The 25,471-nt window shown below is 41.6% G+C and overlaps 1 protein-coding gene across 10 annotated transcripts in view; it reads right to left on the reverse strand.

Annotated features, from left to right (window-relative positions):
• The window catches only part of Osbpl6 (oxysterol binding protein like 6), a 78,482-nt gene that overhangs the window by 37,972 nt on the left and 15,039 nt on the right, over nt 1-25,471 (reverse strand). For 2 of the 10 annotated variants that reach the window (XM_051184420.1, XM_051184418.1), the window contains exons 1-10: nt 25,053-25,154; nt 22,773-22,865; nt 16,858-16,980; nt 14,555-14,608; nt 13,421-13,534; nt 13,139-13,309; nt 10,740-10,872; nt 7,706-7,809; nt 6,816-6,908; nt 2,731-2,805 (exon numbers count right to left, since the gene is read on the reverse strand). In XM_051184420.1, the coding sequence (XP_051040377.1) occupies nt 2,731-2,805; nt 6,816-6,908; nt 7,706-7,809; nt 10,740-10,872; nt 13,139-13,309; nt 13,421-13,534; nt 14,555-14,608; nt 16,858-16,980; nt 22,773-22,865; nt 25,053-25,091 (999 nt within the window). In that variant the 5' untranslated portion in view covers nt 25,092-25,154. Of the gene's footprint in view, nt 1-2,730; nt 2,806-6,815; nt 6,909-7,705; nt 7,810-10,739; nt 10,873-13,138; nt 13,310-13,420; nt 13,535-14,554; nt 14,609-16,857; nt 16,981-22,772; nt 22,866-25,052; nt 25,155-25,471 lie in introns of those variants that run through there. The other 8 variants (XM_051184417.1, XM_051184416.1, XM_051184423.1 and 5 more) reach the window with 4 other exon arrangements.

The raw sequence follows: 25,471 nt of genomic DNA on the forward strand, positions 1-25,471 counted from the left end.
ACATTTGATACCAGAAACTAGTATGGAATGGGAACATTAGGGGATGCCCTGAAAATTCACCTACAAAAAGCCAAAAGAGAAACAAATCTGTAAGGAGACCCGGGGGCTTCAGACATAGCAATGATCACCAGAAAAGAACGAACACCAGTGTGTCCGATAATATTAAGCTCATGAGTCTTACTGAGCTAGAGTGAAAAATTCCCATTCATATTCTGCCGTTTGTTTTCAAGGATATGTTTGAGGTACTGGTAGCTTGGGGAGCCTGGGTGTTGTCCCATAGCTGGGGCTAGTGTCTCCATGTTCCCAGTTTGAAGTTTTGTGGGCTTTAGCTAATGGAGAAAGTTGGCCATTCTGGGGGCCAGTGTTAAGGCCCAACAAGAATAAATTTTGGAAACATCTCCTCAGGCAGACTTCTTTGGTATAAAAATTATTCATGCTGGGCGGTGGGGTGGCACACGCCTTTGATCCCAGCACTCAGGAGACAGAGGCAGGCGGATGTCTGTGAGTTCAAGGCCAGGCTCCAAAGCTGCACAGAGAAACCCTGTCTCAAAAAACAACAAACAAACAAACAAACAAAAAAGTTATTCACTCCAGATGCCTGAGCGGAAGGGAATAAAACTGACAAGGATTCTGTGAAAGGAGTCCAGACAAAAGGCGTCTTGCAGGATAGGGCAGGTTCAAATGTGGGGTAGCTTCAGTGCTGAGAAGAGGAGGGCCACTAAAACAAACAGGGAGGCCGAGTCAGGCCACTGGGGTTGGGAAGGGTGGGCAGGGTCAGCGGTGGATCCTGGGTAATGCTTCTTAGGTACAAAGTCAGAGTACAGATCCTAGAGGGGCCAGGAGCCATCCAACCCAAGCTATTTCTATAATTATTTTAAGTGTTGACAGTACCTTTTTTCACTAGAATCATCTAAGTTCTGTTTGTGGTCATAGCTATGTTGGGATGTGAGCATTAATGCTTTCTGGTTTTTTTTTTTTTATTTTGTTTTTTGCTGTTTCTTCTGCTTCCAACTGAAGATAACATAAACATACTCTACGAGAACAGGTGCTTATCCTAACTTTATTATTTTCAGTGTATGCACCTAAAAGCTTAAAAACTGAATTCAGGAAAAATGCAATCACCTCCCTGCATGCTATTTTGGAAGAGTAGCTTTGGAGGAAGCATTAGCATTCTCACAAGGCCACCGACCTTGGCTTTCCAGACTATGATATTGGTACTTCTCTACAGATCATTTGGATTTCTCCACTCTGTTCCATTAGCTGGTTAGACATGTCTACTGCCAGAATCTGTTACTGAACCAGGGGCCAAGACTTCATTCATTTGCATTTGAATACGCCCACCGCACCAGAGTGAAATTTCAGTAATGACTTGGTTCAAATATTTGTAAAACTATCAATGTAGTTGTCTGTTCCCTAATTAATTCCAAGCCACTGGTTGTTTCAATAATCAACAGTTATTTTATCCTGAGGTCTAGCTAAGCACTTACATATCACACCCAAGCTGACCATGAAGTAGAAAACCAACAACTACTACACCAGGAGCTATTCTATGGTGCAATCAAAACCTCCTGACTAGTATTTAGCAATTATACCTTGAAGTATATCCTATGTTTTGCAAGAATAAAATTGTTATTAACTCAGAAAACACCAATACCCATGATTACTATGAATTCAGGAATATATATTTTAAGCCAACAAGGTCTTGGGATGCGTTAATGTTATGATTTCCTTTTATACAGCAAACGATTGTGTGGTCAGGTGTTCTTTCATATTCTATATGGACAATCACGACTCTTTACCTTATCTACCTATGTTCTTCTATCCACTCTTTTGCCTCTTGGAAGGGAAAACACCTGTAGTGAGATAGTCCTTCTGTAGCACTGACCACACCCATTGGGGGTGGAGCCATGGGCGGAAGTGACCTGTGGGAGGAGGTCGGAGGGGGCCAAGTAAGGCGCTCTCTTTCTGGCGTGACGGACAGGAGAGGATCGGGTTGAATTTCCTGGTGTTCATCTGTCTAGGTTGTAAGTTATTTCTCCCTGAATAAACATCTATTCGGCCTATTTGTTTATCCTGATCCTTATTTACCGCGATAAACACCCCTCTACATATGGATTAGCCACCTTCTAACTTTGTGTGTATTTTCATATGCATATTACATTTTCCAGTTTCCAGGCCAATATTTTTCTGGAAAGCCATTTCCCTTGCTATGGATACTTTGGGTAGCCATGTAGAGATGACATGAAAACCCACATTCTCTTAACCCTTTCACTTCTTTTTGACATCTTTTTCAAGCAGTCATACTTCTACACACACACACACACACACACACACACACACACACACACACACACCAACCTACAACTTATTCCTGTAGTAACTTGGCATTTCTTAGGGAAAAAACAAACAAAGGTCTGATATCAGTATGGAAAAATTAAATAAGTAAAATACCATAATTTAAGAAAAATCTCTCATCTCAGGGCCCCATAGTTTCTCAAACTCAGTTAAACTTGAGTTTAATCATATCTTCCAATGACAGTAGGAGAACAGGATTACGAACTAGCTCTCCTTTGCAAAAACCAGCACCCATGTCTGATTCCTGCCATGCAAGGAAAGCCTGAGAGCATTCCAACTGGGCAGGCCACAGGTGATCCACAACACACTGGTGGCCCTATCACCATAAAGTCACCCTTGCACATAGTTCCTCATTCAAGATGGAAATCCACTCACTGTTGTAGCCACTGCTGCTGCTAGCCTCTGCCGGCGCCGAGTTGTGTTGAACTGGCTCTTCGCAGGTGGCCCTTCCTGACAGTGAATGGGAGAAGAAAAGGGGGTAAAAACATGGGATGGGGATGAAGAGAAGGGGGTTTATGGGGGAGATGAAAGATAATCAGACAAAGGAAAAAGGAAATTTTAACTGTAATTGACTTTTCTTAAAAAAAAAAAAAAAAAATCTTAGCATTGAAACAGGTCAAAAGGACATTCATGCCACAAGGAATGTTCTTTATTCTCACTTCAGACCACTCAAACACTGCGAGTCCACTTCCTGAGTGTAATCCCTATCCCCAAAGGAAACAGAGAGCTATGAAGTAGCACATTAATGAGGAGCCTGTGATCCTAAGGGGAAAATGTACAGGTATACCCCTTTTTAAAAATGTGATGACACATTGTATTAAGTCAAAAGGTATTCAGTAAATGGTAGTGAAGAAAACAGGCAAGCTCAGGGGAAAGTAATTATATAATGGCAAAAAGCTAAACAAAAACTGTATTCAGAGAAAAGAATAAGGAGAAAAGAAACAGGATTCTTCAAGCCCTTATTCAACCCCTACCAAAAAGCCTGCTGGCAGGAATTCAGTGTTAGCAAGAATGTTGGAATCTTCAACTTGAAGAATTACCCAAGGTGAAGGCCAGGCCCACTAGATTGTGGTTTGGGGGACCTAGGGACCTAGGAGGGGGGCAATGTCTAAAAACACCAGTTATGAAAAACTGAGAACATGGGTTCCATTTGGCAGTGTGCACCTGTGCACAAATCTGAAGAAACCTAGAGGTAACAGCATCTCCTTCTCCTGTTGCCTCAGTGTTACAATCCCAGACTCTCCAAGATTGGGAACAATAGTTCCACTTCAGTTAGCCAAAATGAAGTTGCTTAGACTAACCCAACAAATCACATAACAACAACAATAACAACAACAACAACACACTTTCATCTGTTTGGAATAGCAAGTGTTTTGAATTCTCACATCTCTTTTAAATTTTTTAAATTACTCTCGTATTTTACTTCACAAATCTTTTGCACATTTATATGTGTCATACATGCATAATCTATTTCCTACAAAGGTTTTCTGTATAAAATCTCTACCTTTAATATAATAAAAGGAAGGACTAATCTTCCCATGTCAGTATGATTTTGAAATGTGAGACTAGGTCAGCTTCATGTCAATGATGGGTAATTTGACTGGCTACTATGTACTTCCTCCTTCTCTACCTGATTCCTCTAGTATCACTCTATTAATAACACAAGGCTAAGGTATTTCTCTTCTATAGCACTTTTGACTAAATAGTGTAACTGAGATTTTAATCAGAACCAGAAAATCTGAAGTTTTGGGAGACCTGGATGCCTACTTTCTTAAAAGATAATCCTCATGGAACCTTCAAAACAAATGCTGACCCCATGAGTTGCGCAACCAATTTCTGAGAGCAACAATTCAATGACATCTAGTAAATATGGCCAAATAGGTCTAGCATTAACCTTTATGTTCAAGAAAGGCGAACCATCTACCTTGCCAAGAATAAGCTATTATCAAATACCAGGTATAACATGCTTCATTTTCTATTTCCTGGAGTCAATTAAAAAAATCTATTGTATAATTTTTTTTCAAGATGACTACTTTAGAATAATGAACACAAAGTTCAATGACACAATATCAACACCAGTAAATGGACACCACTCTACTACCACTGCCACACAGCCTGGGTTCCTTCACAACTGGCTAATGACCTGAGTTACAAACAACAAAAAATGACTTGTCATGATGCAAGAATCTCTCAAGTTGGCTGCCATAGTGGTCATCTGGGAAAGTGAGAGGATAATGAGCTCAAAACAAATATTTGGCATCAATAGATGGAATTCTCATAATCACAAAACTTTGGGGATAGGAAGGGGAAAACAGCTAGGGGGAGGAGAAAACAGGAGCAGGAGTCTTTAATGGACTATGGTAAAAATAAATGTCATGCCTTTTTGTAGGCAATAAACCGTTGAGCAAAGATGGTCCTGTGGTTTACAGACATTGCTGGGTGAACTTATTCATCCCCAATGGGATGTTGAAGGAGCTTCAGTCCCATCCTAGTTACATAGAGAGAGAAAGTCTTGACAGTTCTTGGAAGACCTGTTGCCTGAGGCAAACAGAAATTTTTCACGTGGGATGACAACAAATTCTGCAGCAGAGCTCCGGCCAATGACACACACTTCAAGTCCAAATGGAAGTAAACGCTCTCAGGGAGTGATTAATAGCTTACTGTCATGCCAACTCTGTGTTTCTACTGAAAACTACACCTGCTCCTCTTGAGGAGGTAAAGTGAGTGTAGGGATGAGATAACTGCAAGTGTCTCATCTAAACAAGAATTATAAGGGTCATTGTGTTATTCCTTGGTCAAACAAAGCAAGAGAGCATCAGTGAAAAATTCAAAGAAGTCACTCAAAGATTTGCCTGCTCTCGTGACAATTTCTGCTGATGACTCAAACAATCCTTATGATTTCTCAGCACAAAACTACCTTCCTCCAGGGGGAAAAATGGATCATCTGGGCTTATGGTGGGCGACCTGGCCCCATAGACAGCCATGGGCACCGTGCTCAGACTTGCCAATAGCCAGTCCACTCAGACAACGGCTCCGAAGGGAATCTGTTCATTGATATGCATTACAGAAAAAGACTGGAACAGGTATCACAAACAGGGACGTTCTTTGGATACAGCATTCTTCAATTTTTTAAAGAAAGTGTTCATATGGTTGCAAAAAATGACTCTTCTCTTAGACATGAGAACATAAAGACTAAAAAGAAACAAGACAAATCTTAAGCTCAAAACAAATGACAATTTTGCAGGTTTTTTTATGAAATCATTTGGCATGTTTTCCCTTCAGCACTAATTTTATGAACAGAATGGGAAACACATAAAAGTACACTGCTCAAAGGAATATGCAGAATGATGAGCATGGGATGCATATATTCTAAATAGAAGTAGTAATGTTTAGTGCTTGTGAAATTTATTATGAATTACATCAGATTAGAAAACACACCAGCAGTTTGTTATGGACACATCCAGAGTGACAATACACAGAATGTTATTGAAGCAGTCTGAATTAGGGGAAAATCATGTTTGTTAATTACTCAGAAGAAGGTGCAGAGCACTGAAAAGTAGTTACTTTCACCATTGTGTTAGAATCTAAATTCATCCATATAATTAGAAAGAAAACAAAACTGAACTGTCCAGGTAAGCAATCACCTTGCACAGCTAAGGTAAGAATAGTAGAGATTTTTGTCAAGATTTGAAAATAACACTGATGACATAAGGGGTTTTAGGCATTTACCATATTCTGTATCATTGAATGCAATAACATAAGAGGATCACATTTGAAATTTTACAACTATTTATTGCAACTAAAGATTTTAATTTCAAGGAAATTGAACTATGGAGATTTTAGTTCAAATTTTAGAGTGATCATTGTAGGCCAGATATGATCTACCTTTGTAATTATAGACAGAATTCAATAATCATTAAATTAATTCTATAATTTGAGAAGGAGCAAATAAAGTCCAGAAAGTTTAACAGAAATGCATAAATTATGAGGCCAGAGAATCACAGTGGTCACACTAATAGCCATTGTGTTAATTTTTTAACTCCAATATCTCGTATAAGGCCGATAAAACTGTAGACAAAAGTTCACCCATAAAAGAGCCTTCTAATATTGAGACTACATAAATGAATGTACATTACTGTCTATACTGGCTTTCCATTTTTGATTGTAAAGTGGCATTCTGTCTGAGTTTGAATGCTTCAAAGGCTATGACTGAGGGTGGAAATGCTACCGTGTGGCCAAATTGGATCACCCTTACCTTTCTAGGTTTTTGAACTTAATGTCCAATTCACTGAAACAAATAATTCCATGTTTAGATAACACAACTTTGTCTACAAAGCATGGGCTTTCAACAGTTAAGCTCTTCCTTCAACCTCATGCCCGGGGCTGGTATGTAATGGATACAGAGACAATGCTTTAAAAGTGAATGAAAAGGCAAAGGAATGGGAAGCAAAATGCGGTACCTGCAGTTGTATTTTTGTATCTTTGCTGACACTTTTTGTTCTCCAGCGTCTTGTGACCCGCTTGTCTTTCTTTGAAATATCTACACAGTTAGCCTACATTATACAAATAGTTAAAAGCAACAAAGGGTTATTAAGTTCACACAGATGAATACACATACAAAGAGCCCAGAAAGTTAGTAAGGAATCGTTAGAACCCCAAAGCCAGCCAGCTAAGGAAGAAAGACAGTATACTAAAACCAAGGCTTCTCTATTACTTACTTGTGAATGTTATATTTCTAGTGTGTACAAATGAAAACACGATCAGAGATTACGAGCATCTTTTCTACATTGAAAGGTATTCATACTTCTGAGCTCATAGTTCTAGACTCAAGCTCCAAAGCTTTGTTAATACAAAAGTGACATGGGAAAGTTGACACAAATATGTATGCCTACAATAGTCTGTAATATTTTTAAATGAAAAGCATCAATACAACTCTTCTTATTTAACACAATGACACCAAATTTCATTGTATTATGACATGGTTCAGCAGTTGTTCCAACAGAGAACCCAGGTTTGATTCCCAGCACCAGCACAGCAGCTCACAAGCATCTATTATTATTACTCCAGTCCTAGGGAATTTGATGCCTTCTTTGGGACTCCATAGCCACTGCACACACACATATGGTGCACAGATATACATGTAGGTAAAACACAAATACATATTAACTAAAGGAAGAAAGAAAAGGCTAACTCCAGAACATAAACCATATATTGATACTGTGATAAATATTCTAATGTTAGTCTGATTGTAGTCATTTCCTTTTGAGTGTCACTTTGCACAATCACAGGACAGTCCAATAAGGTTTGAAGATAGGATCTTAGATCTGGTTACTGGGGTAGCCACATTTACCTGCATGTCAGTGAAGTTGGGTGCTGACTGAGTCCTCTGAAGTATCTCCAGGTTTTGCAGGAGCTTGCTAAGTTCCACAAGGTTTGACTGACAGTGTGCAAGATCTAGTAAAGACAAAAACATTACAACTGTGTAGAAATGATGGCGACAATGATAAAGGGGGCGCAAGCCACACTGTTGTAGATATGATGTGGTAGAAGATGGATGATGAACATATCCATATTTATATAATGGTAATACTCAGAGGTAACCCAAGGCATTACCTCTCTCTGGGTCAGAACCATAGGTGGTGAGAGGGTTTCAAAGCCCATACCTACCTACTGTGACTCTGAAAGTAGATGGATTTAACATACCAAGTTGTGCGTGATCACTCTCCTGTCCTCACTGCTTTTGTCTCATGGACACCCTGGAGACTTCAGCATTCTTGTGGTTTTATTCCTAGGGGCCTGTCTACTTGTTCCTCTAAAATGGTTTACAAGGTGGGCTGCGTGGAATTTGGGCAGAGCCAAAGTCAAGTTCAGAAAAACAGAACAGAGTAAAAAATCAGTTAAACACATCTGTTCTTCAGCTCACTAATACCATGGCAAGGAATGATTCCTTTAGAATCTATTGTAGACTTTTACTAATTTGAATTTCCTCTCTGTGGAAAATTATCCTCTAAGAGCCAAGCAATTTCCCCACATATTTGAGACCTGGACTAAGCCAATTATTACCTTTACTGTTTGAGCTATACATCTGATCTATAATGGGCTTCATAAAATGTTGTCTTTTGAAATTCAACCAATGAAATAATTATGAAATGTTCCCTTTTCCCTTTTTAACTGAAACACATTTCAGGAGTAAGCACGGTTTACGACAGGGTTTTTTTTTTTTTTTTCTTTCTTCCTTCCTTCCTTCCTTCCTTCCTTCCTTCCTTCCTTCCCTTCCTTCCTTCCTTCCTTCCTTCCTTCCTTCCTTCCTTCCTTCTTTCTTTCTTTCCTTTTCCTTCTGTGCAGCAAGAGATGAGAAGGAGTATGTTTATGGTTTCATGGTTTGAAAGCAGATTTACAAGAGAGACCCCACCCAATCCCCAAAAGGTTCAGAAGACTGGCAGGAAAGTTTTTAGCCAAACAGAAAGGCAGAGAGGTTAGGAAGAACCATCTATCCACAGGCACACTCGGGGCATATGGAAATACATTCAACTAAGACACAAAAGAACAACAACAAAAAACAAAACAAACAAACCCCAATAGTTGCTTGAGTCTACAGAAATAGGCAAGGTAGGGCCAGAATGCTGAACGTACTGGCTGCTAACTACTGAGATAAGTGCTCTGGAATAACATCCCAGAGCCAGTAAACAGCCACAGGAAGGTGTCTGCACAGTTATTTTAAGGACTACCAGGCTTGAGGGGGCATTATGTAGTGAACAGAGCACTGACTTTGCCATTAGTCAAATGCGGGTTGGCGAAATCCCAATCTCCCCACCAAGGCAGCTCTATAATCTTGGACAAGTGTCTGAACCATTACAAACTGCATTCTCCTCATCCGTGAAGTGCAGAAAGTGAACAGTACCTATGCTTCATTGCTGAATACAACAGAATATTAGCTGCTAAGTATTGGCATATGGCCTGCAAACAGGCTCATGGATGATCCTTTCCTATGAGCTTCTGAGAAGAATGAGATGGCTGAGCTGGAGACCAGGTAATGCAGTCTTGAGGCTGTATGACCAGCAGGGACAAGAAAAATGTGGGCTCTGGGTCATGAAGATAGGAATGGATGGCCACAAAAGGTTGGTAAGGATTAGGACAAGACTTTGAACTGGCTATATGGGCCGAGGGTTGAGTTAGCTGTGACAATCAGTGACATACACAGGGTCCAGGTGCTAATACTGACCCTCAGAGGAACCCTAGTGGGGCTCTGCAGTGAGAATGTCTGAGTTGGAATCCTGGGTCCTCTTTTGTGGCCATAGGAGCTGGGCTAATGAGGGAAGCATCATGTAGATGACCTTTGCACAGAAGCTGGGTGGTCTCCAAACACTGCAGAAATCTACAGGGCTGTATGAAAGCGGTCTGCCTCCTTCCACAACTGGAAGCTGTGTATGGTGGATATAACCAAGGAAAACACTTTAATGAGATGTCATATGGACATGATTATGGATATAAAATCCCTTTTAAATCATAATTTCACATGTGAATTAAGTATGGGGGTTGGTGTCTCAGAGTGAAAAAAAGCAAATCTGGAGTTTAAACAAATGGTGCGGGTACAGGAGGGGTAACAGATCACCCAGTTTTTTTTCTAAGTGAAAATATCAAGAAGTTACATAACATGCTTTATAAATCTCATGAAAGAACAGAATTAACGCAGTATCTCAAGCGCGTCCAAAAATTAAATCAGTTGAGACTTGCTAAATACTCTCTACACTGCCCTTGTTCTTGTCAGTTTTGTGGTCAAATGAAAACCATTTTAGAATGGAAATGGTCTGTGGATAAAGTGTGGGCCAATGGGTTCTGCTAAGGAAGGAGAAAGTAAAAGACTAAACGGCCCAGGATAGAACGGACTAGTCAGAATCCCCAAAGGCCTCTCTGCAGTGAAGCCCCCATTCACAGGTCACTCCGGACGCGCAGCCTTGGATCCTACAGTTCACCTCTGTGCTAACAGGGAACAGAACTGTTCTGTAGGCAACACAACAGCAAAGAAGGAAGGGACCAGGAGAGGAGGGCAGTGCAGGGCCCAGGTGTAAGAGTAGAAGTTCTTCAGGCCCAAGGGACAGGGAAAGGTAGTGAGAAGGGGCGGTGATGAGATAATAAGGTTGAAGCGTGTGGAAGCCAAGGCAGGAGAGAAACTCAGATCCACCTGTGAGGCGGTGGGAGAGCTGGCAGGAAGGAAGCTTGCGTGGGTCACAGTGCAGAGAAGGATCGAGAAGGCACACAACTAAGACAAGGGAAAGGCCAGGTCACCCAGGGAGGTAAGAGTGGAGGCTGCATTGTTGCGGTTTCCATCAGCTTTGGGTTGGGGGGGGGGGCTTGCTCTGAGAGCCCCCGAGGCAGGAACTAACCTTCCGCACACCTGTCCATTTCTTCCGAGTCCTGCAGCCAGGCTGCCACTTTACTCTGGCCCGTTGTGCAGGTTGCAGGGAGGCTGTTACTGCATGGTAAAGGGGACTGCCATGGAAAACTGTTGGGCTGCATCTACACACAAAGAGACCAAGCGCATAATTTACACAAATGAATGCTGAATTCACTACTCATGCTAATAACATTCCATCAATGCTACCCCCATCATTCAATGAAGAAAACAGGGTAAAATAACAATGGCCCATACTCAAGAGGACCCAACCGTTCAGACCCCCAGTCACCTGAAATTACTCAGAAAGTTGTATTTGATACAGGGTCCTCAACACACCTTGACCCCTGGCTAAATGCCTCTCCTCTCCAGAAGCTCTCTGCACCCTAATGATCGGCTCAAAATCTTGTCACTCTCATGAGGTTCCTAAATTCACTGCCCACCAGCAAGCAGCCTTAGAATGCTTCCAAACCATTCTGAAGCCTATATAAAAGGCTTTCTTGACAAGTTATCCATAGCTGATAGCTTTTCCACTAGAAGGATTTTTATGTGAAATAAAGTTGAGTAATATATGCAGATAATAATGTGTACAGCAAACAGCAGAAATTTACTTCCCAAGGAGCGGAAATGACTTTAAAACTTCACGTTCGACTCCAATACTCACTTGCAACTGATTATGTCTTCTAAATTATTAAGAAATAAATAATGCACACAGTTAGCAAACCCAGGCTTATTTATTACCCACACAGGGCCACAAACCAACTAACACTCAGGAGTCTCCTAATTCGATATGTGGAAGGCAGGAAAAGGGACAAAAGGCTCTTTACTGCATTGTGATGAGTGTAATAGAAATCACCCAGGGAATCTGAGCTCTGAGCTTGCAACTGGAGAAATGGACCTTTTGTGGAGACCAGAGCTGGAGAGTTTCCCTATTCCGGAGCAAACAGTGTGGGGTAAGGATTTGGTTTCAGTTCGCCAATCTCAGATATCACCCATGGTATTTAATAAACAAGATAAGGGAGGAAATAGCGCATATTTTATCAATGCTTTGTGCCAAAGATACAGGCAGAGGCTGGAAAAAAAAAAAACAAACCCAAAGAATTAAAAATTAATGTTTTCTTTTTAAAGATCTGTTTGGGATACAGTTCTCATTCAGTTTGGACTTACCCAGACTCATGCTACCCTGTGATGAAAACTCAGGAGGCCCAGAGAAATACAGGGACTCTCTGGGGAACTCTGAGTTCCCAAACTCTAATCCCTCTGGCTCTTGGCTTGTTGTCCTTATATGCAGAACTAGTTAGTATTTCAGTCAACCCTATTACTAGGACAAAGATAATCAACCAGTCTTTGGCAGGAATGAGACCACAATGAAGTCATAGATTGTGAAATATAATTAGTGGGGTTTAACTTATACACTAGTAAGTACTTTCCATCAAATAACAAAACCCAAGCATGGGTAACATTCTACTAAGTTTGGTAGGTTAGGTCTTGTGTTTCTCAATGAAGTTTCCCAGTGCTTTGCAGGGAGGAAACTATAATCTAGATATTACGTAGATGCCATGAAAGCAAATAGAGAAGTCAGACTCTCCACTGGAATGGTTTTGAACCCAATCAGCTTTTCTGACCTCAGTTTGGGGTACTGAGCATGAAGCCACTCTGTGCAATGCAACCCAATTACTGAATCAAACACTGAAACAGCCGCTTCCCTGCCTGTCGACCAACCTTGACTTTCAGACAAGAAATACTGCCAGATTTTCTGCAGCACAGACCATGAATCTTTTTACATTCCAAGGAGCTGCAGCTTTGCTTGTCTGGCACCTGGTTTAAGGAAAGGAGGTAGAGTAGGTTTTGGAAACAGCTGTGTGGTCACATCCTGGGATGGCTATGTCACTTGACACATACAAACACAGTCTCACTGAAACACTACTGATACCATGGGACCTCTCCAGCTGACTTGCATTAACTCTAGGGGGTGGAGGTGTGGGGGGGGGTGGATGACTGAGTAGCCTCTCTCTGGGTTATATATACATCATAGCTCAAAGCAATACACAGGTTTTACTTTAAGAACTTTGGGGTCTCTTTATTAACACCCAGGAATTCCCAGATGCTGATTAAACAAATGTTTGCACTACCATGCAATATTCCTAAAAAGCCACACATAAATGATGTGGCCCATTTATTATAAAGAAAAAACAACTGGAAACGCTCAGTGATTCACACATGTCTGGCTCATCTTTGCTTGTGACTAACTCTGGTGCCAATGTCACTTGTCTTCTGAGTGTCAGCTTACAAAATCAAACTTCTCTTCCTGGTGTTTTCAAAGGAGACACAGTGACACGTACAAGTTTCTAAACGATTTCCAGGCTGATGTCTTACAGCACAAAGCCATACCTTTCCATCCACAACAGAAACATTAGCAGCTGGGGAGGACTCGGCTGTTGAAGTGGCAGGGAATATATGAAAACTCGCATCCCTTGGCGATCGCACAATTTCATTCTGACGGTACAAGCGGTGATGGCGCAGTTTGGAGACCCAAGCGTCAAACCAGTCCTGGGATTTCACCTGGAACAGGGAGCGAGGGAAGATAGCTGTGGAAACTGTCCCCTGTCTGTCTGCCACTGGTGCAGGCAAATGGCATCCCCTGCTAATGCCAGATGCTGAAAACAATTTCACCTTCAAATGATAGATGTGCTCCTCCGTGTCAAGGTCTATCCGCCGAGCTTTCTTTTTAATCGACATGACAGACAGCCCCACATCTATGCTCCCGTGGACCTTGCCCTTTTGAATCTGAAATCAAAAGATTAGTGAATATGCTGGAAGGGTATATGGGCTGGTGAGTTTCTGTTCTGAACTAAGGTGAGCTCAAGGAAAATTTCAACTCACTCATGGGGGTGACTACATTGTTTTTTAAAAGAGGAAATGGCTAAGGTCTAAGGACAGTTGGAGTTATCATGACTTACCATCCATTTCAGCATGCAACATGACTCTTCTTTCTCTATTTTGAGCACTAGTAATGTCAGCTCTTCATAATTCCAGACTGCTTAGCTTCTACCTCCTCAATATGGCAATGCCAATGATTCCCAAAATAACTGAAGTCAACTTTTGAACTGTGACCCAAGAATCGGTGGATGGCAGCTGTTAAGGGCAGACTTGGGCAGCTGAGACCAGAGCCACCGGCCCCTTCTGGCTGTCCTTGGCTGACCAAAGACATAGCTGATTCCATGGCAGATGGGTGGACAAACCTAATTCTAAGCCCTTAGTTATTTCCCTATACCACATGGCAGGAAGGAAGAAACTCAGAGATTTGCATGCAAAGTACTACTTAGATATTAAGCAAAAGCAGTTTGGAATAATCTTGAATAATCTTAATGAGTTGGGGTTCTCAAGATAAAATGGTGAACGAAACACAAAAGTACAAAAGACAATTTTTAAAAGAACTTTGACATAAACAAGGAGGGCTTTAAAAACCAAAAAGAACATGAAATTCATTTCAAAGTGCAAAGAAAAAAATACTTTCAGATTCTTCTCTCTAGGAGAAGAAGGGTGAAATTATTGATGTGTCACTTTTAGGTTTAAACCTATGTTTAAAAAATAGTTAAACATTCATGCACTAGTTTGATATTATCTTGAGTATGAGCATAAAACATACCTTCTCTAGAACTTCAGTTGGTAGCTTGTTAAATATTACAGGCACAGACATGCAGAAAGCTGGTAACTATGGCACAGGGCTTTGCACAGTTACAGCATTCATTCACTTCAAGCAGAATTCTAAACCAATCTGTGAAACATGCCCTTCGAGCTACTTACATCAAGTGGTGCCTTTGAATACTTTAACATTCCATTATCCAGGACAAAAAAGCGCTGCAAGGACCAAACACCACTGGTTACTGTTTGTACTCTGAATTATATAAAGCATTCCTAAGCGCAGGTGGCCAATAGCTTGGCATTTAGTAGTTAACACGTTTGATGACTTTGATACATGGATTCAGTGCATCTGGCCACAGCCAGTCACAGGAAGTGAGGCAAGTGAATCTAGTAGAGTGCCAGGGATGGAGTCTTTCCTCCATGGTTCATCTTTCCCAGGAGGTGGGCTAAGGACCTGCAGTTCAGGCTTCATGAACTAACTGTGCTAGGGCATTATAAAAGGGAGGAAAAAATAACCTGGAGAGATCATGGCAATTCTGTGAAGATTCCTATACAATTCTGCAGGGAAGTCCTGAATTTTTCCCTGGACACCATGGGCACTTTCTTAAAATTCTCATGTCTGTTACAAAAGCCATTACACCAGATCCATTACTAATAAATTACCTACAAGGCTTAAATGACCTTGGAAATGTGTATGTTATCTCCTTGGCAATATGCTTGTGTTCTACCATTAGTGAAAAAGTTTAAATAATATTTCCAAGCTACATGAAAAATAATAAGGGGGCTCTGCCCCTTGCTGGTGGTTGATGGTTACAAGAGAAGGGAAAGTCATTTTTTTCCTCTGGGATGTGGCTATTGGTAGGTCGCTCATGCTCCAGTAAGCAGCCTTAGTAAATGCACATGGGTAATACTAAGTGGCTCCAGTGAAATATGCATATATTAAAACAAAAAGGGACATACAGTTGGTAAGAGGGTGTATTTAGGTTCTCTGGGGGAGGGACTGGGGTGTTCTGGGAGGGACTGAGTAGGAAATGGGTGGATATGATCATGATACACTGTATACATGTGTGAAATTCTCCAAGAATAAAAAATCATTTTTTAAATAAAATAATTAAAAAGGAGGGTGATTAGGCAACTCTCTGCCCTGAGGTCTGCTTGGTACAGTCTGAGTGGATTTGCCATTTTTTTTTTAATTGCAAATGCTTAAGAATTCTCTTATGTTGGTTTCTTTTCTGTGGGCCATTTAGAAAAAGCCACACTTTGGGCCTTATTCCAGCTCTGCAAATGTAGGGAATCCTTCTGTTGCTGGCATGTACTCTGCTGGAACATTTTCATAGGATGCAGGAACTCATAGCTGCTGAGACAGCAGAACATCAGGTCCCCAAAGTATCCTGCCAAGAACTCACAAAGGGCCTCTGTAATCCCTTTGTTTGGGATTCTTGAAAACAATAGGTACCTGCCAGAATAAAAAAGTTCCACATCAAAAAAGCAATTCAATTGCTGTATATACCTTGGGCATTCAAATGGGCTGATTAATCAACACCTAGTGGTATCAGGGAGAGGAGAAAAAGCACAGTGGGGTGCTCTCTTAGTCTTTATCCAAACACACAATCCAGAAGGAATCCAGAAAGATATCAATCCACAGCCATTTTTGCTGAGTCAGGTATCAGACCGCTAAACTGAACATAGCAATTCATTTTTCAAAATGTGGTTTTGGCCTGTTTTCCCAGTTTTTACATTTCTATTAAAGAAGTTTAGACAAGAATAACAAGAGGATGTCACAGGAAAGAGCTAAATAAGGCTATGGATGACAAGACAGATGCAGAGGCAGGCCTAGAAGGAATCACTTGCTGGCCAAAATTCAAGTTAGAAGGACAGTAACTGGAGACGAGAAGCCCTTGGTATTGGGGTGGTATTGGGCTGAAGGGAGACAGTTTCTGATGAGGGAAAGCTGGATTAGGTGGAAGCCCCTTCGACTGGCTTTCACCCTACTCTACAGACAGGGTAGGGCAACTAGAGATAGGGTGTGGCAACATTTCACATCTGTCCGTTTCTTTAGGGATAATGTAATCTGTAACCTGTGTGCTTTGCCAGTGGATGGCCACTACTCAAGCATTTGGTTAGCAAGCCTGTCTGCTCTGAGATTCTGAGGTGAAATTCATCAGCAGAGGTGGTGAATGTATGAAGTTGCTCTTGCAGTGATGTGGGAGTCTACCCAAGGAGCCTAATGAAAGGGTTCTACTGAGAAGGAAGAGCTCTCTCAGTGCCACAGATTTTGTTTTCTTTTCTCCTCCTTGCCCCTCCCTTCCTCCATTCTTCCGTCTCCTCTCCTTTCTGGGTTTTCTGTTTGTTTGTTTCTAAGACAAAGATTCAAACTCACAAGCTCTTGTGACCCTTGTTTCCCACCTAATAACGGTAAGGTTTCTATGATGACGATCTCAGCTTCGATCCGATTGGGCAGTTACCTTGTGCCAGCCCTTTAAAGGCCATTTCCTTTTCTTCAGCATAAACCCTTCGTGCCTGTCTGGTTTCTGGACATTGGTTTGGCCTATTTTCAGCCCTTCTATAATTTCCCAGCTGTCAGCTTCCTGAGAGAAAAGAAAAACAAATCATTTATGTCCTGTGCTTAATGGTACGCTTTTAAGGTGATTCCTAGGCAGAACGTCACCTCTGATGCCACCCTCAGCCCAACAATAGGATGAGTGACATTCTGGAGTTAATTGCAGCATCAAAATAAGCCATGCACTTTCAAGTGATGCTCCTCTGAGTTTCCCAGGTAGACCTGGAGGCACGCAGACCCTATCACAGGCACACTGGGGAAGTAGAAAGGAATTACGATTTCCTGCACTCAGAATGTTTAAAATGCACACACCCACCCCATGATCCTGGGCCTCAGAGGGCCTTTAAAGCCTTAAAATTAGACATCTGATGACAAATGTTCAGTAAGTGTGTAGAGCAGGCTTTCTGTGTGGAAATGGAAAGGTTGTCAAACATAACGTGCGGTTAGCATGGAGCAATGCTGTGGTCTTCTTTCTTCCCATTGCAGCCCTGTGCACCTCCAAATGGGCACATACCAGGAAGTCCAGGTTTCCCAAGAGGCCCATTCCCCTGGGAGCCCACTGAGAGTGCAGCTGCAAGGCTAAGAATCTGGATCCTAGACCTCTGGTAAGGCATATCCTTAGCAAACACAGAGGACCTAGGTTCAATCTGTCCAACAGCAGAAATAAAACCCAACAGTAAGTACAAAAAGTACCTTGGCTCTAGAGTCTCACTCCTCCCCTCCTGTTAGATAACTGATTAATTCAGTTTCTTCCTTAATTAGATACATTTTGTTCATATATGGTATTAGTGTTTGCTTTTTTTTTAAAAGTGTTATCAGCATTTACAGATCAGATTATTTTTATTTTTCATCTTGAAAGATCCAAATTTGCTGTTAGCTCTTGTGACACTGAACTTGTTAAGTAAAGAGTGCTGGTCTTTAGTTTGTCATGGTGGCCACCACTCCACTCAGCATCCTGGGCTTGAAAATCCTATAATTGGGTAATGGCTATGGACCCATATGCTCTAGATCAGTGCTTCTCAATCTGTGAGTGTCAACTCCTTTGGGGGTCACATATCAGATACCCTGTAAATCAGATATTTACAATTTATAACAGTAGCAAAATTACAGTTGTGAAGTAGCAACAAAAATAATCGAGGGTTACCACAACATGAAGAACTGTATTAAAGAATCACAGAGTTAGTCAGGAAGGTTGAGACCCACTGTTCCAGGTGATCAAAGACCTAGCAACATTCTTACCATGCTTGATTCTACCCAGAACTACCATATGTCTTGCTAAGAGAGAAAGGTGTCTCACTTCCTACACAAAACTTTCATGTTTGGAGGAAGAAAAAAAAAATCTCATCTCAACTCTGCAGCTTTAGCTTGAGAGGGGTTGATGCACTGTGGGCAGATCAGGACAGGCCTTCAGCAGTGGCCAACACCAACTGACTGGGTAGCTGCATTCTGAGAAGGCTTTTACCTTAGATCCCCACTGGTTAGAGTACTGCATCTCAGGCTAGACCAAGCTTTGCAACTGTGAAGCTCTGACAGTCTCAGGAAAGGAGGTGCTGTTATCAGGCACAGATATGGGACATGGCAAGGGTGAAGAGGGCTGTGCCCACCATCTCTTTCTCTCCTTCATCCTAGAGGCTGCTTCCTTTGGGACCAAGTCTAATCCATGCTAAATCAAAATAGGTATATCCAGGGTAGAATTTTCTCAAAAGTTTTATTATGAGATAAAACAGAGACTATCCCTCTCTGAAAACCAGCACGGAGCCTGCATCCTACCTAAACCCAATCCCATAGCTGCCTCCCCTACCTAAGGAAAGAGCCTAAAAGTATTCCACAGTCACTGCTGAGGAATGAGCTACATATCATGACCTGTGGGTGTCCATTTGGCAACACTGTGCATTCTTTCAATGATATACAAGGGCTCAAGATGTGCTTTCTGCTTAAAGATTAGTTGGCCAGAAACTGTGACTGCTCTGAGTTACATGTGGTGGTGCACACTTTTAATCCCAGCACTCGGGAGGCAGAAGGATCTGTGTGAAATCTAGGCCAGCCTGCTCTACACAGCAAGTTCCAGGACAGCCAGGGCTACACAGAGAGGCCCTGTCTCAAAATAACACAACAGATAATACTGTGATTGATCTGTTACTTGGATATAAAAGTGTTTCTGATGAGACAGCTTTGGGCTGTGTAAAATATGTTTATCTGGCTGACATTAGCAAAGGTGGCGCTACCCAATGACCCCAGCTACCACGGGAGGCTTTCTTAATGCTGGTTGCAACTCAAGAATAGATTCTTCCTTATGAACAGTGTGAAGACCAGAGAAAGTAGTAAATTCCTACAGAAACCATCAAGGACCTATGGCTTCCTACTCTCATCAGAACAGTAACACTCCATGCAAATGATGGACACAATTAAGGGATTAAGACTAAGAGCAACTTCCCATGTGTTTAAATACAGTCACTGGACTTCTGTCCTTAGTAATATGTGAGTTGTATTAAAAGGCATTTCTAGGGCCGGAGAGATGACACAGCAGTTAAGAGCACTGACTGCTCTTCCAGAGGACCTGGGGTTCAATTCCCAGCATCCACATGGCAGCTCATAACTGTCTATAACTCCACACTCTGACACATGCAGGCAAAACAGCAATGCAATTAAAGTAAAAATAAATAATTAAAAATATTTATGTATATATTTTAAAAACACACTTCTGTCTACATTCTATTTAAAAGGGTAGTATCCCCTCCGTTGTCCCACCCCTCTGTTTGATGAAGAATCTCTGTATGACATAAAATGGAAGCATTTAGTAATAAGTACAATTTCCCCCCTACTAATTAAAGTCAAGTGTGGCGCAAACTCATCTCTTTGTAGCCACCCCTATTGATTTCTGTTAGAGTGGTTTTCTTTCCTTTTTGGGAGAGCTGAACTGGAGAGTGGGAAACAGGATAAAACAGAACAGACCAAAAATGAGTGTATTTCCTACGTGAAATGCTGTCACTGTGAACTAGCTCCCATGTATTTTCTAGTGCAATGTTAAAAAAAAAAACCCACCAGAAAAGACTCTTAATTCAGTTCCGTAATTCAGTAACAATAAGATAAGCTGTCAAGCTGACAAAGAGGCGAGGGATAAAAGCAGAGCAAGCAACAGCCCCACCTATTTCAATTATAAATGCTGATGGATGATAAGGATACAAATAAAATATGTAGGAAAGGAAACAACCCATTTCCACACAAGACAGAGCCTTCCACATTCTGTTTTCCACGATGCTGAAACCGCTCTTTCTCACTTCGTGAATTAGGCACATCATAAGAAAATTAAAATAATTTTCTAAAAAGAGTGTATTATTCCTGAAATTTCAATTTTGTTTATTTTCGGTCCGAGTCTGTACTATTCCTAAGTCTATGCACAACAGAAATAGAAACAAGAGCCCTAAGATGATCGTGTCAGGATCATGTCAGTTTTTGATCGGCCTCAGAACTTTTATCGCTGAGCCATCCCCCCAGTCTACCTATGAATTATAGTTCTGTAATTATTTTATAGTTTAATAATACTTCCCTTTCCATGGACTAGAGTTCTACTACTGTGGATGAAATAACTTTTGTGGCTTGTAATGCTTTCAAAGTATAAAAAGCACAAATTAGTCTCTGGGCTGGGTGGGGATGGGCAACAATGTCTCAAGAGCTGCAAACGCCTAGGATTTAAATAAACCCAAGCCAGGGCAATGCCTTGTTCAAAGCCCTCCTTCCAGCCAGTACCCAGGAAGACAGTGCTCTCTCAAAAGGCTCTGAAGTGATGAGATGCAGTGGTACCTCAGTGAGTATACCAACTCTTATGAGACCTCAAGATTTGGTCACAGGCACTAATGTAAAAACAAAACGTCTATTAGTCCTATTGTAAGTTGCAAATGGGAAGCAACAGAAACCATGGGATGTTGAATGCTGTTAGTACTCCTAGCCTGGACCCTCCCTTTAGTCAACAGATCCACCCCAGCTGCTGTGACCTGGCAAGCTGTAATGGATTAGACCTTTATGCTGGAATTATATGGAAAATGAGGAAATCAATACCCACTTTAATGTTGTAGAGGCCAATTGAGAGAATGTAAGACACAAAACAGGTGTTCAGTACATGTTAGCTTTTCCCATTGCCCGGATCTATTTATTTTTCATCTTTTCACCAGCTATAGAGGATGGGTGTTTCAATGAGATATGATAGTTATATTCATCAAGTATGTAGTCTCTGTTTATTCAAATGGAGGTCCGTCCTTTTTATTTCTAAGTTACTTTTAACAGTGTGTGTAAGCACGCATGTGTACGTGTGTGCAAGTATATACATGTGTGCATACCACTTAGATGCAGGTGTCCACAGAAGCCAAAAGTGGGCAGCCAATCCCCTGGAGCTGAAATTATAGGCAGTTTCCAGCTTCCAGATATAGGTGCTGGGAACCAAACTTGATCTTCTGTGAGAGCAGAAAGCACTTGAAAGGGTTGAGCCATTTCTTTAACCCCCCTCTAAATTATTTTTATAGTTTAACATTTTCTTCTACTTCTGTCTGACAAGATAATTTGTGTAGCTTATAACAATTCAAAGTATAAAATGTACAAATGTACATATTCATTATGTCTTGAACAGTATAGAAGCACATTCTTTTCTTAAAAGGTTTAGGCTCTATATAGGATCAGAATCAACTGCACACATTTACAACTAGTCCTCTTTAGGAAATAAAGCTGTATTTATGTGAACCTTAAATCTGCATGTACTCTCTTTTCACAGTTTTCTCATCATGAAACCAGCTCATTGGCCCAGAGACCATCTCACGGGAGTGAGGAGGACACGTAGGGGGCCCATCTTCTGGAGGGATGATTTTGGGTTTTTAGAAATAAATAACTTTAGATGCTTCCCAAATCTGAGGGAGAACAGGCTGAAGAGACAGGAACTCTGGCTTCCATGACATAGTCTTAATCTGTACTGTTCTCCTCAGAGTCACTGCTGGAAGGTAGACATTAGACGGAGACCAGAAATCACAAGGTGCGATGGCCGACACGTATAGGCACTATTGGACCTTGCAGGTGAGGAAGAGATGAACAGAGTGGGTTACAGAACTAAGCAAATCTAGTGTGTATTTCCCCCTGCTACCTAACAGCTTTTTTTTTTTTCCTTTAAGATTTATTTATTTATTATTATACAGTGCTGTGTCTGCATGTATACTTGCTGGCCAGAGGCCAGAAGAGGGCACCAGATCTCACCACAGATGGTTGTGAGCCACCATGTGGTTGCTGGGAATTGAACTCAGGACCTCTGGAAGAACAACCAGTGCTCTTAACCTCTGAGCCATCTCTCCAGCCCCTAACAGCTTTTTTTTTTTTTTTTTTTTTTAGGAAAAATTATTGACCCTGATGTTTCCAGATTCATTAAATGTAGTAAGTGCGCATGTGTTAAGGACATGTGTATCACACTTGTATCAACTGTGGTAATGACAGACGCTACAACTGCTAAACTGGCGGTTTTGTCCTCTGCATTAATCAATCGCAGAATTATTTGCTTATCTCTCCAGGAGGACGTAACGATATTTTCCTTTATTTCTTCCCTTAAAATATTTTTAGACCTTCATATGCAACCCTGGAAATTCAAAGGAAATAATAGTTCTTTCTAGTCGCCTCTCACACAAGGCAGAAAAAGTCTCTGGACGGACGGGAAGTAGGAAAAGTGGCACAAGCCCTACAGTCGGCTTCACAGCTTCCTTAGGAGAGTGCGGTGTCTGTTATTCAGAGCTCATTTGGCCCCAGAGCAGGCACTGGGCTACTTGCGAAGGAAATCACACTGTCACTGACCTTGGACAGGGGGATGGGTTCCGGCTCTAGCAATTGCCGACTGACAGAGGGCTCTGTGCCCGATGAAGCAGTTCTCTCCAAAATGTGAATACTCTGCAAATGAACAGAAACCCACGTAGGATTAGAGCCCCATTCCTCACATGAGTGAACACGGGGGTGGGGGTGGGGGAGGGTGGATCATCGGGAGCACAGCAGGAGAGTGAGCTGCCAGAAGATGGCAAGCTCCTTGAGGGCCAAGCCCAGCAGTAGTGGGAGTGAAAAAATAACAGCAGCCAGCAGGGGTCGCCTGTGAGGCTCACTGCTGACTGTCTTCCACAGTGCTGGCTTTGACCTTAAGGGAGTCACAGAGTACATCCTGGGGGGAAAACCCATCCATTAGAACACAAGAAAACTGAGTATGTCTGGTGATGGGCAACTTACATACCTCACCGTGAACTCCCCTTCATCGCCATCAAATGTCAGAACCAGAAAACCTGCCAACTACAGCAAATAAGCATATGCAGGGCATGAAAGACTAACACAAGACATCTGAGCAGGAAAGGGAAACCAGATTCTCCGACTTCCAAATCAAGACACACACAGAGATCAGTTTGGCATAAAGCGCAATAAACATGAGTTCAGCGTCTATAGATAGCAATGGACTGTTAAAAAGTTGCCTCGGTTGTTGCATGGACCAGAAGGGTGAAACACCACATGACCTAGCATTGGCAGCTGGAAAGTGGCTTCCTGCGTGCTTGGCACAGAGAAGGCGCATCAATTTCTTCTCTACTTGACTTTGGGAACATTATGCTATAAAAAGAAAAGCTCATTCATCTCGAATATTTACTATACACCACAATACAGTAATATTAAAATGAGTGAAAAATCTAAGCCTCGCATTTTGTTGATTTTTCTTCAAGGCACAGGCAATCATAAAAAACATTTACTGATATACAGTAGTAAATTTTTTTTAATTACTCCGTGTGTGTGTGTGTGTGTGTGTGTGTGTGTGTGTGTGTTTGTATGTGTGTGCGTGCGGGCTCCTAAGAAAATGAAAGCATAATTGATAAAGCTACCAACTAGCAACAAGCATTATAATTGGTAACTGAATTCTAAAATAAGCTATTTTCTTCTTTAACCTCCAGCATGTTAACAGAGAAGCCAATACTTCTCATACAAACACTAATACACTAATACATACATACATACAATAATACATACATAATATATACATACATACACTAATAGAACTTGAGCACCGCTGCTAACCCTAGAATTAACCCAACTCAATACCTATGATTGGCTTCAAAATCACATTTCTTTAAAAAAAAAAAAAAGGAATATTCTTCAGGCTTGTATTCATATGAGTTCATTGCTATAAATGAAAATTCTTGAACAGTATGTCCTTAATATCAGCAGCTCTGAAAGTTTAGAGTGACATACCTCACATCAGACCCTAGCTGGACCGAGGGCCAGCTCACCGGCACAGAGACTTACCATCTCACCTCACTATACCCATCCCACACAGCTCTGGGATAGGCAGTGGGGTTCGTGTTTAGCACGCAGGAAGGCCTGAGTTTGGTTCCTAGTGTCACACAAGGTGGGGAGAAGGTTCTTAGACATAACTTCTGAAATACCTTCTAGGCTTCTCTTGGAGTTGTAAAAAGTAGGACTCAATGCAACAGAACATCTGGCAACATTTAATGAATTTAACTTTTAAATTCCCATCTCTTGTTTACTGGATTGAAAGCTCTGGCCAACTGGGAAACATCAAATTCGTCCTTATCTGCAATTACAAAATTAGATCTTTCTTTTCACATAACTTCTGTTAAGGTCAGTGTTTGTGCTAGCACTGTCTCCCCTTTTCTGCACAAGCTGACTGCTCTCATTTTCTTTCACGATGGCTGGGGAACATGCACTACCTTGAAGGGTTTAAGCATGTTATATAAGCAACGTAGACAGTTACAGAAACACATTGTTCTTCAAAAACTAAAGTTCCTTCTCAAATCCTAAAATTACAACTTAATTTCTAGGTCCTGTGTGTGTGTGTGTGTGTGTGTGTGTGTGTGTGTGTGTGTGTGTGTGTGTGTGTAAGAGAGAGAGAGAGACACACACACAGAGAGAGAGACAGAGGGAGAGAGAGAGAGAGCTGACCCAAGCACACACACACACACACACACACACACAGAGAGAGAGAGAGAGCTGACCCAAGGCTTTGTGAACACAAGGCAAGGACTCAACCCCTAGCATCATCCCCAGCCTCTCTGGGTACTGAGATCATACAGAGGTGGGAGTACTCACCCATCCCCCGTTCCCCCTGCTCAAAGGGAGCTGGTGCATAAGGAGCTCAGGTCAAGACTCTTGAACATAGCCTTCCCTGCAGCTCTTGAGCCTGGTAAGTCTGCTCTTCAGACTAGAGTTCACAGGTTTCAATACCTCCTGGGCAGCAAGAGGAAATCTGCCCATGTGACTGTCCTTTGGTTTCCTCTGTGTCAATAAACAGACAATGAGACTCTGCACAATAGCTGAGCAGTGCAGGACAGGTAGAGAAAAACATGACTCCAAAGGTCTGCTGAACAGGGCTTCTTGTCACTTAATTTTATTCAAAGATACAAGGCAATTGCTGGGAATATTTTAGGCTGTGACTACAAATTCCTGTATAGACTCACTTTCCATGCAAGTGTAGGGCACTAATAAAGTCAGCCAGACCACTGCTTTCT

Source organism: Phodopus roborovskii, unplaced genomic scaffold (genome assembly GCF_943737965.1).
Source record: "Phodopus roborovskii unplaced genomic scaffold, PHOROB, whole genome shotgun sequence".
Lineage (NCBI taxonomy): Eukaryota > Metazoa > Chordata > Mammalia > Rodentia > Cricetidae > Phodopus > Phodopus roborovskii.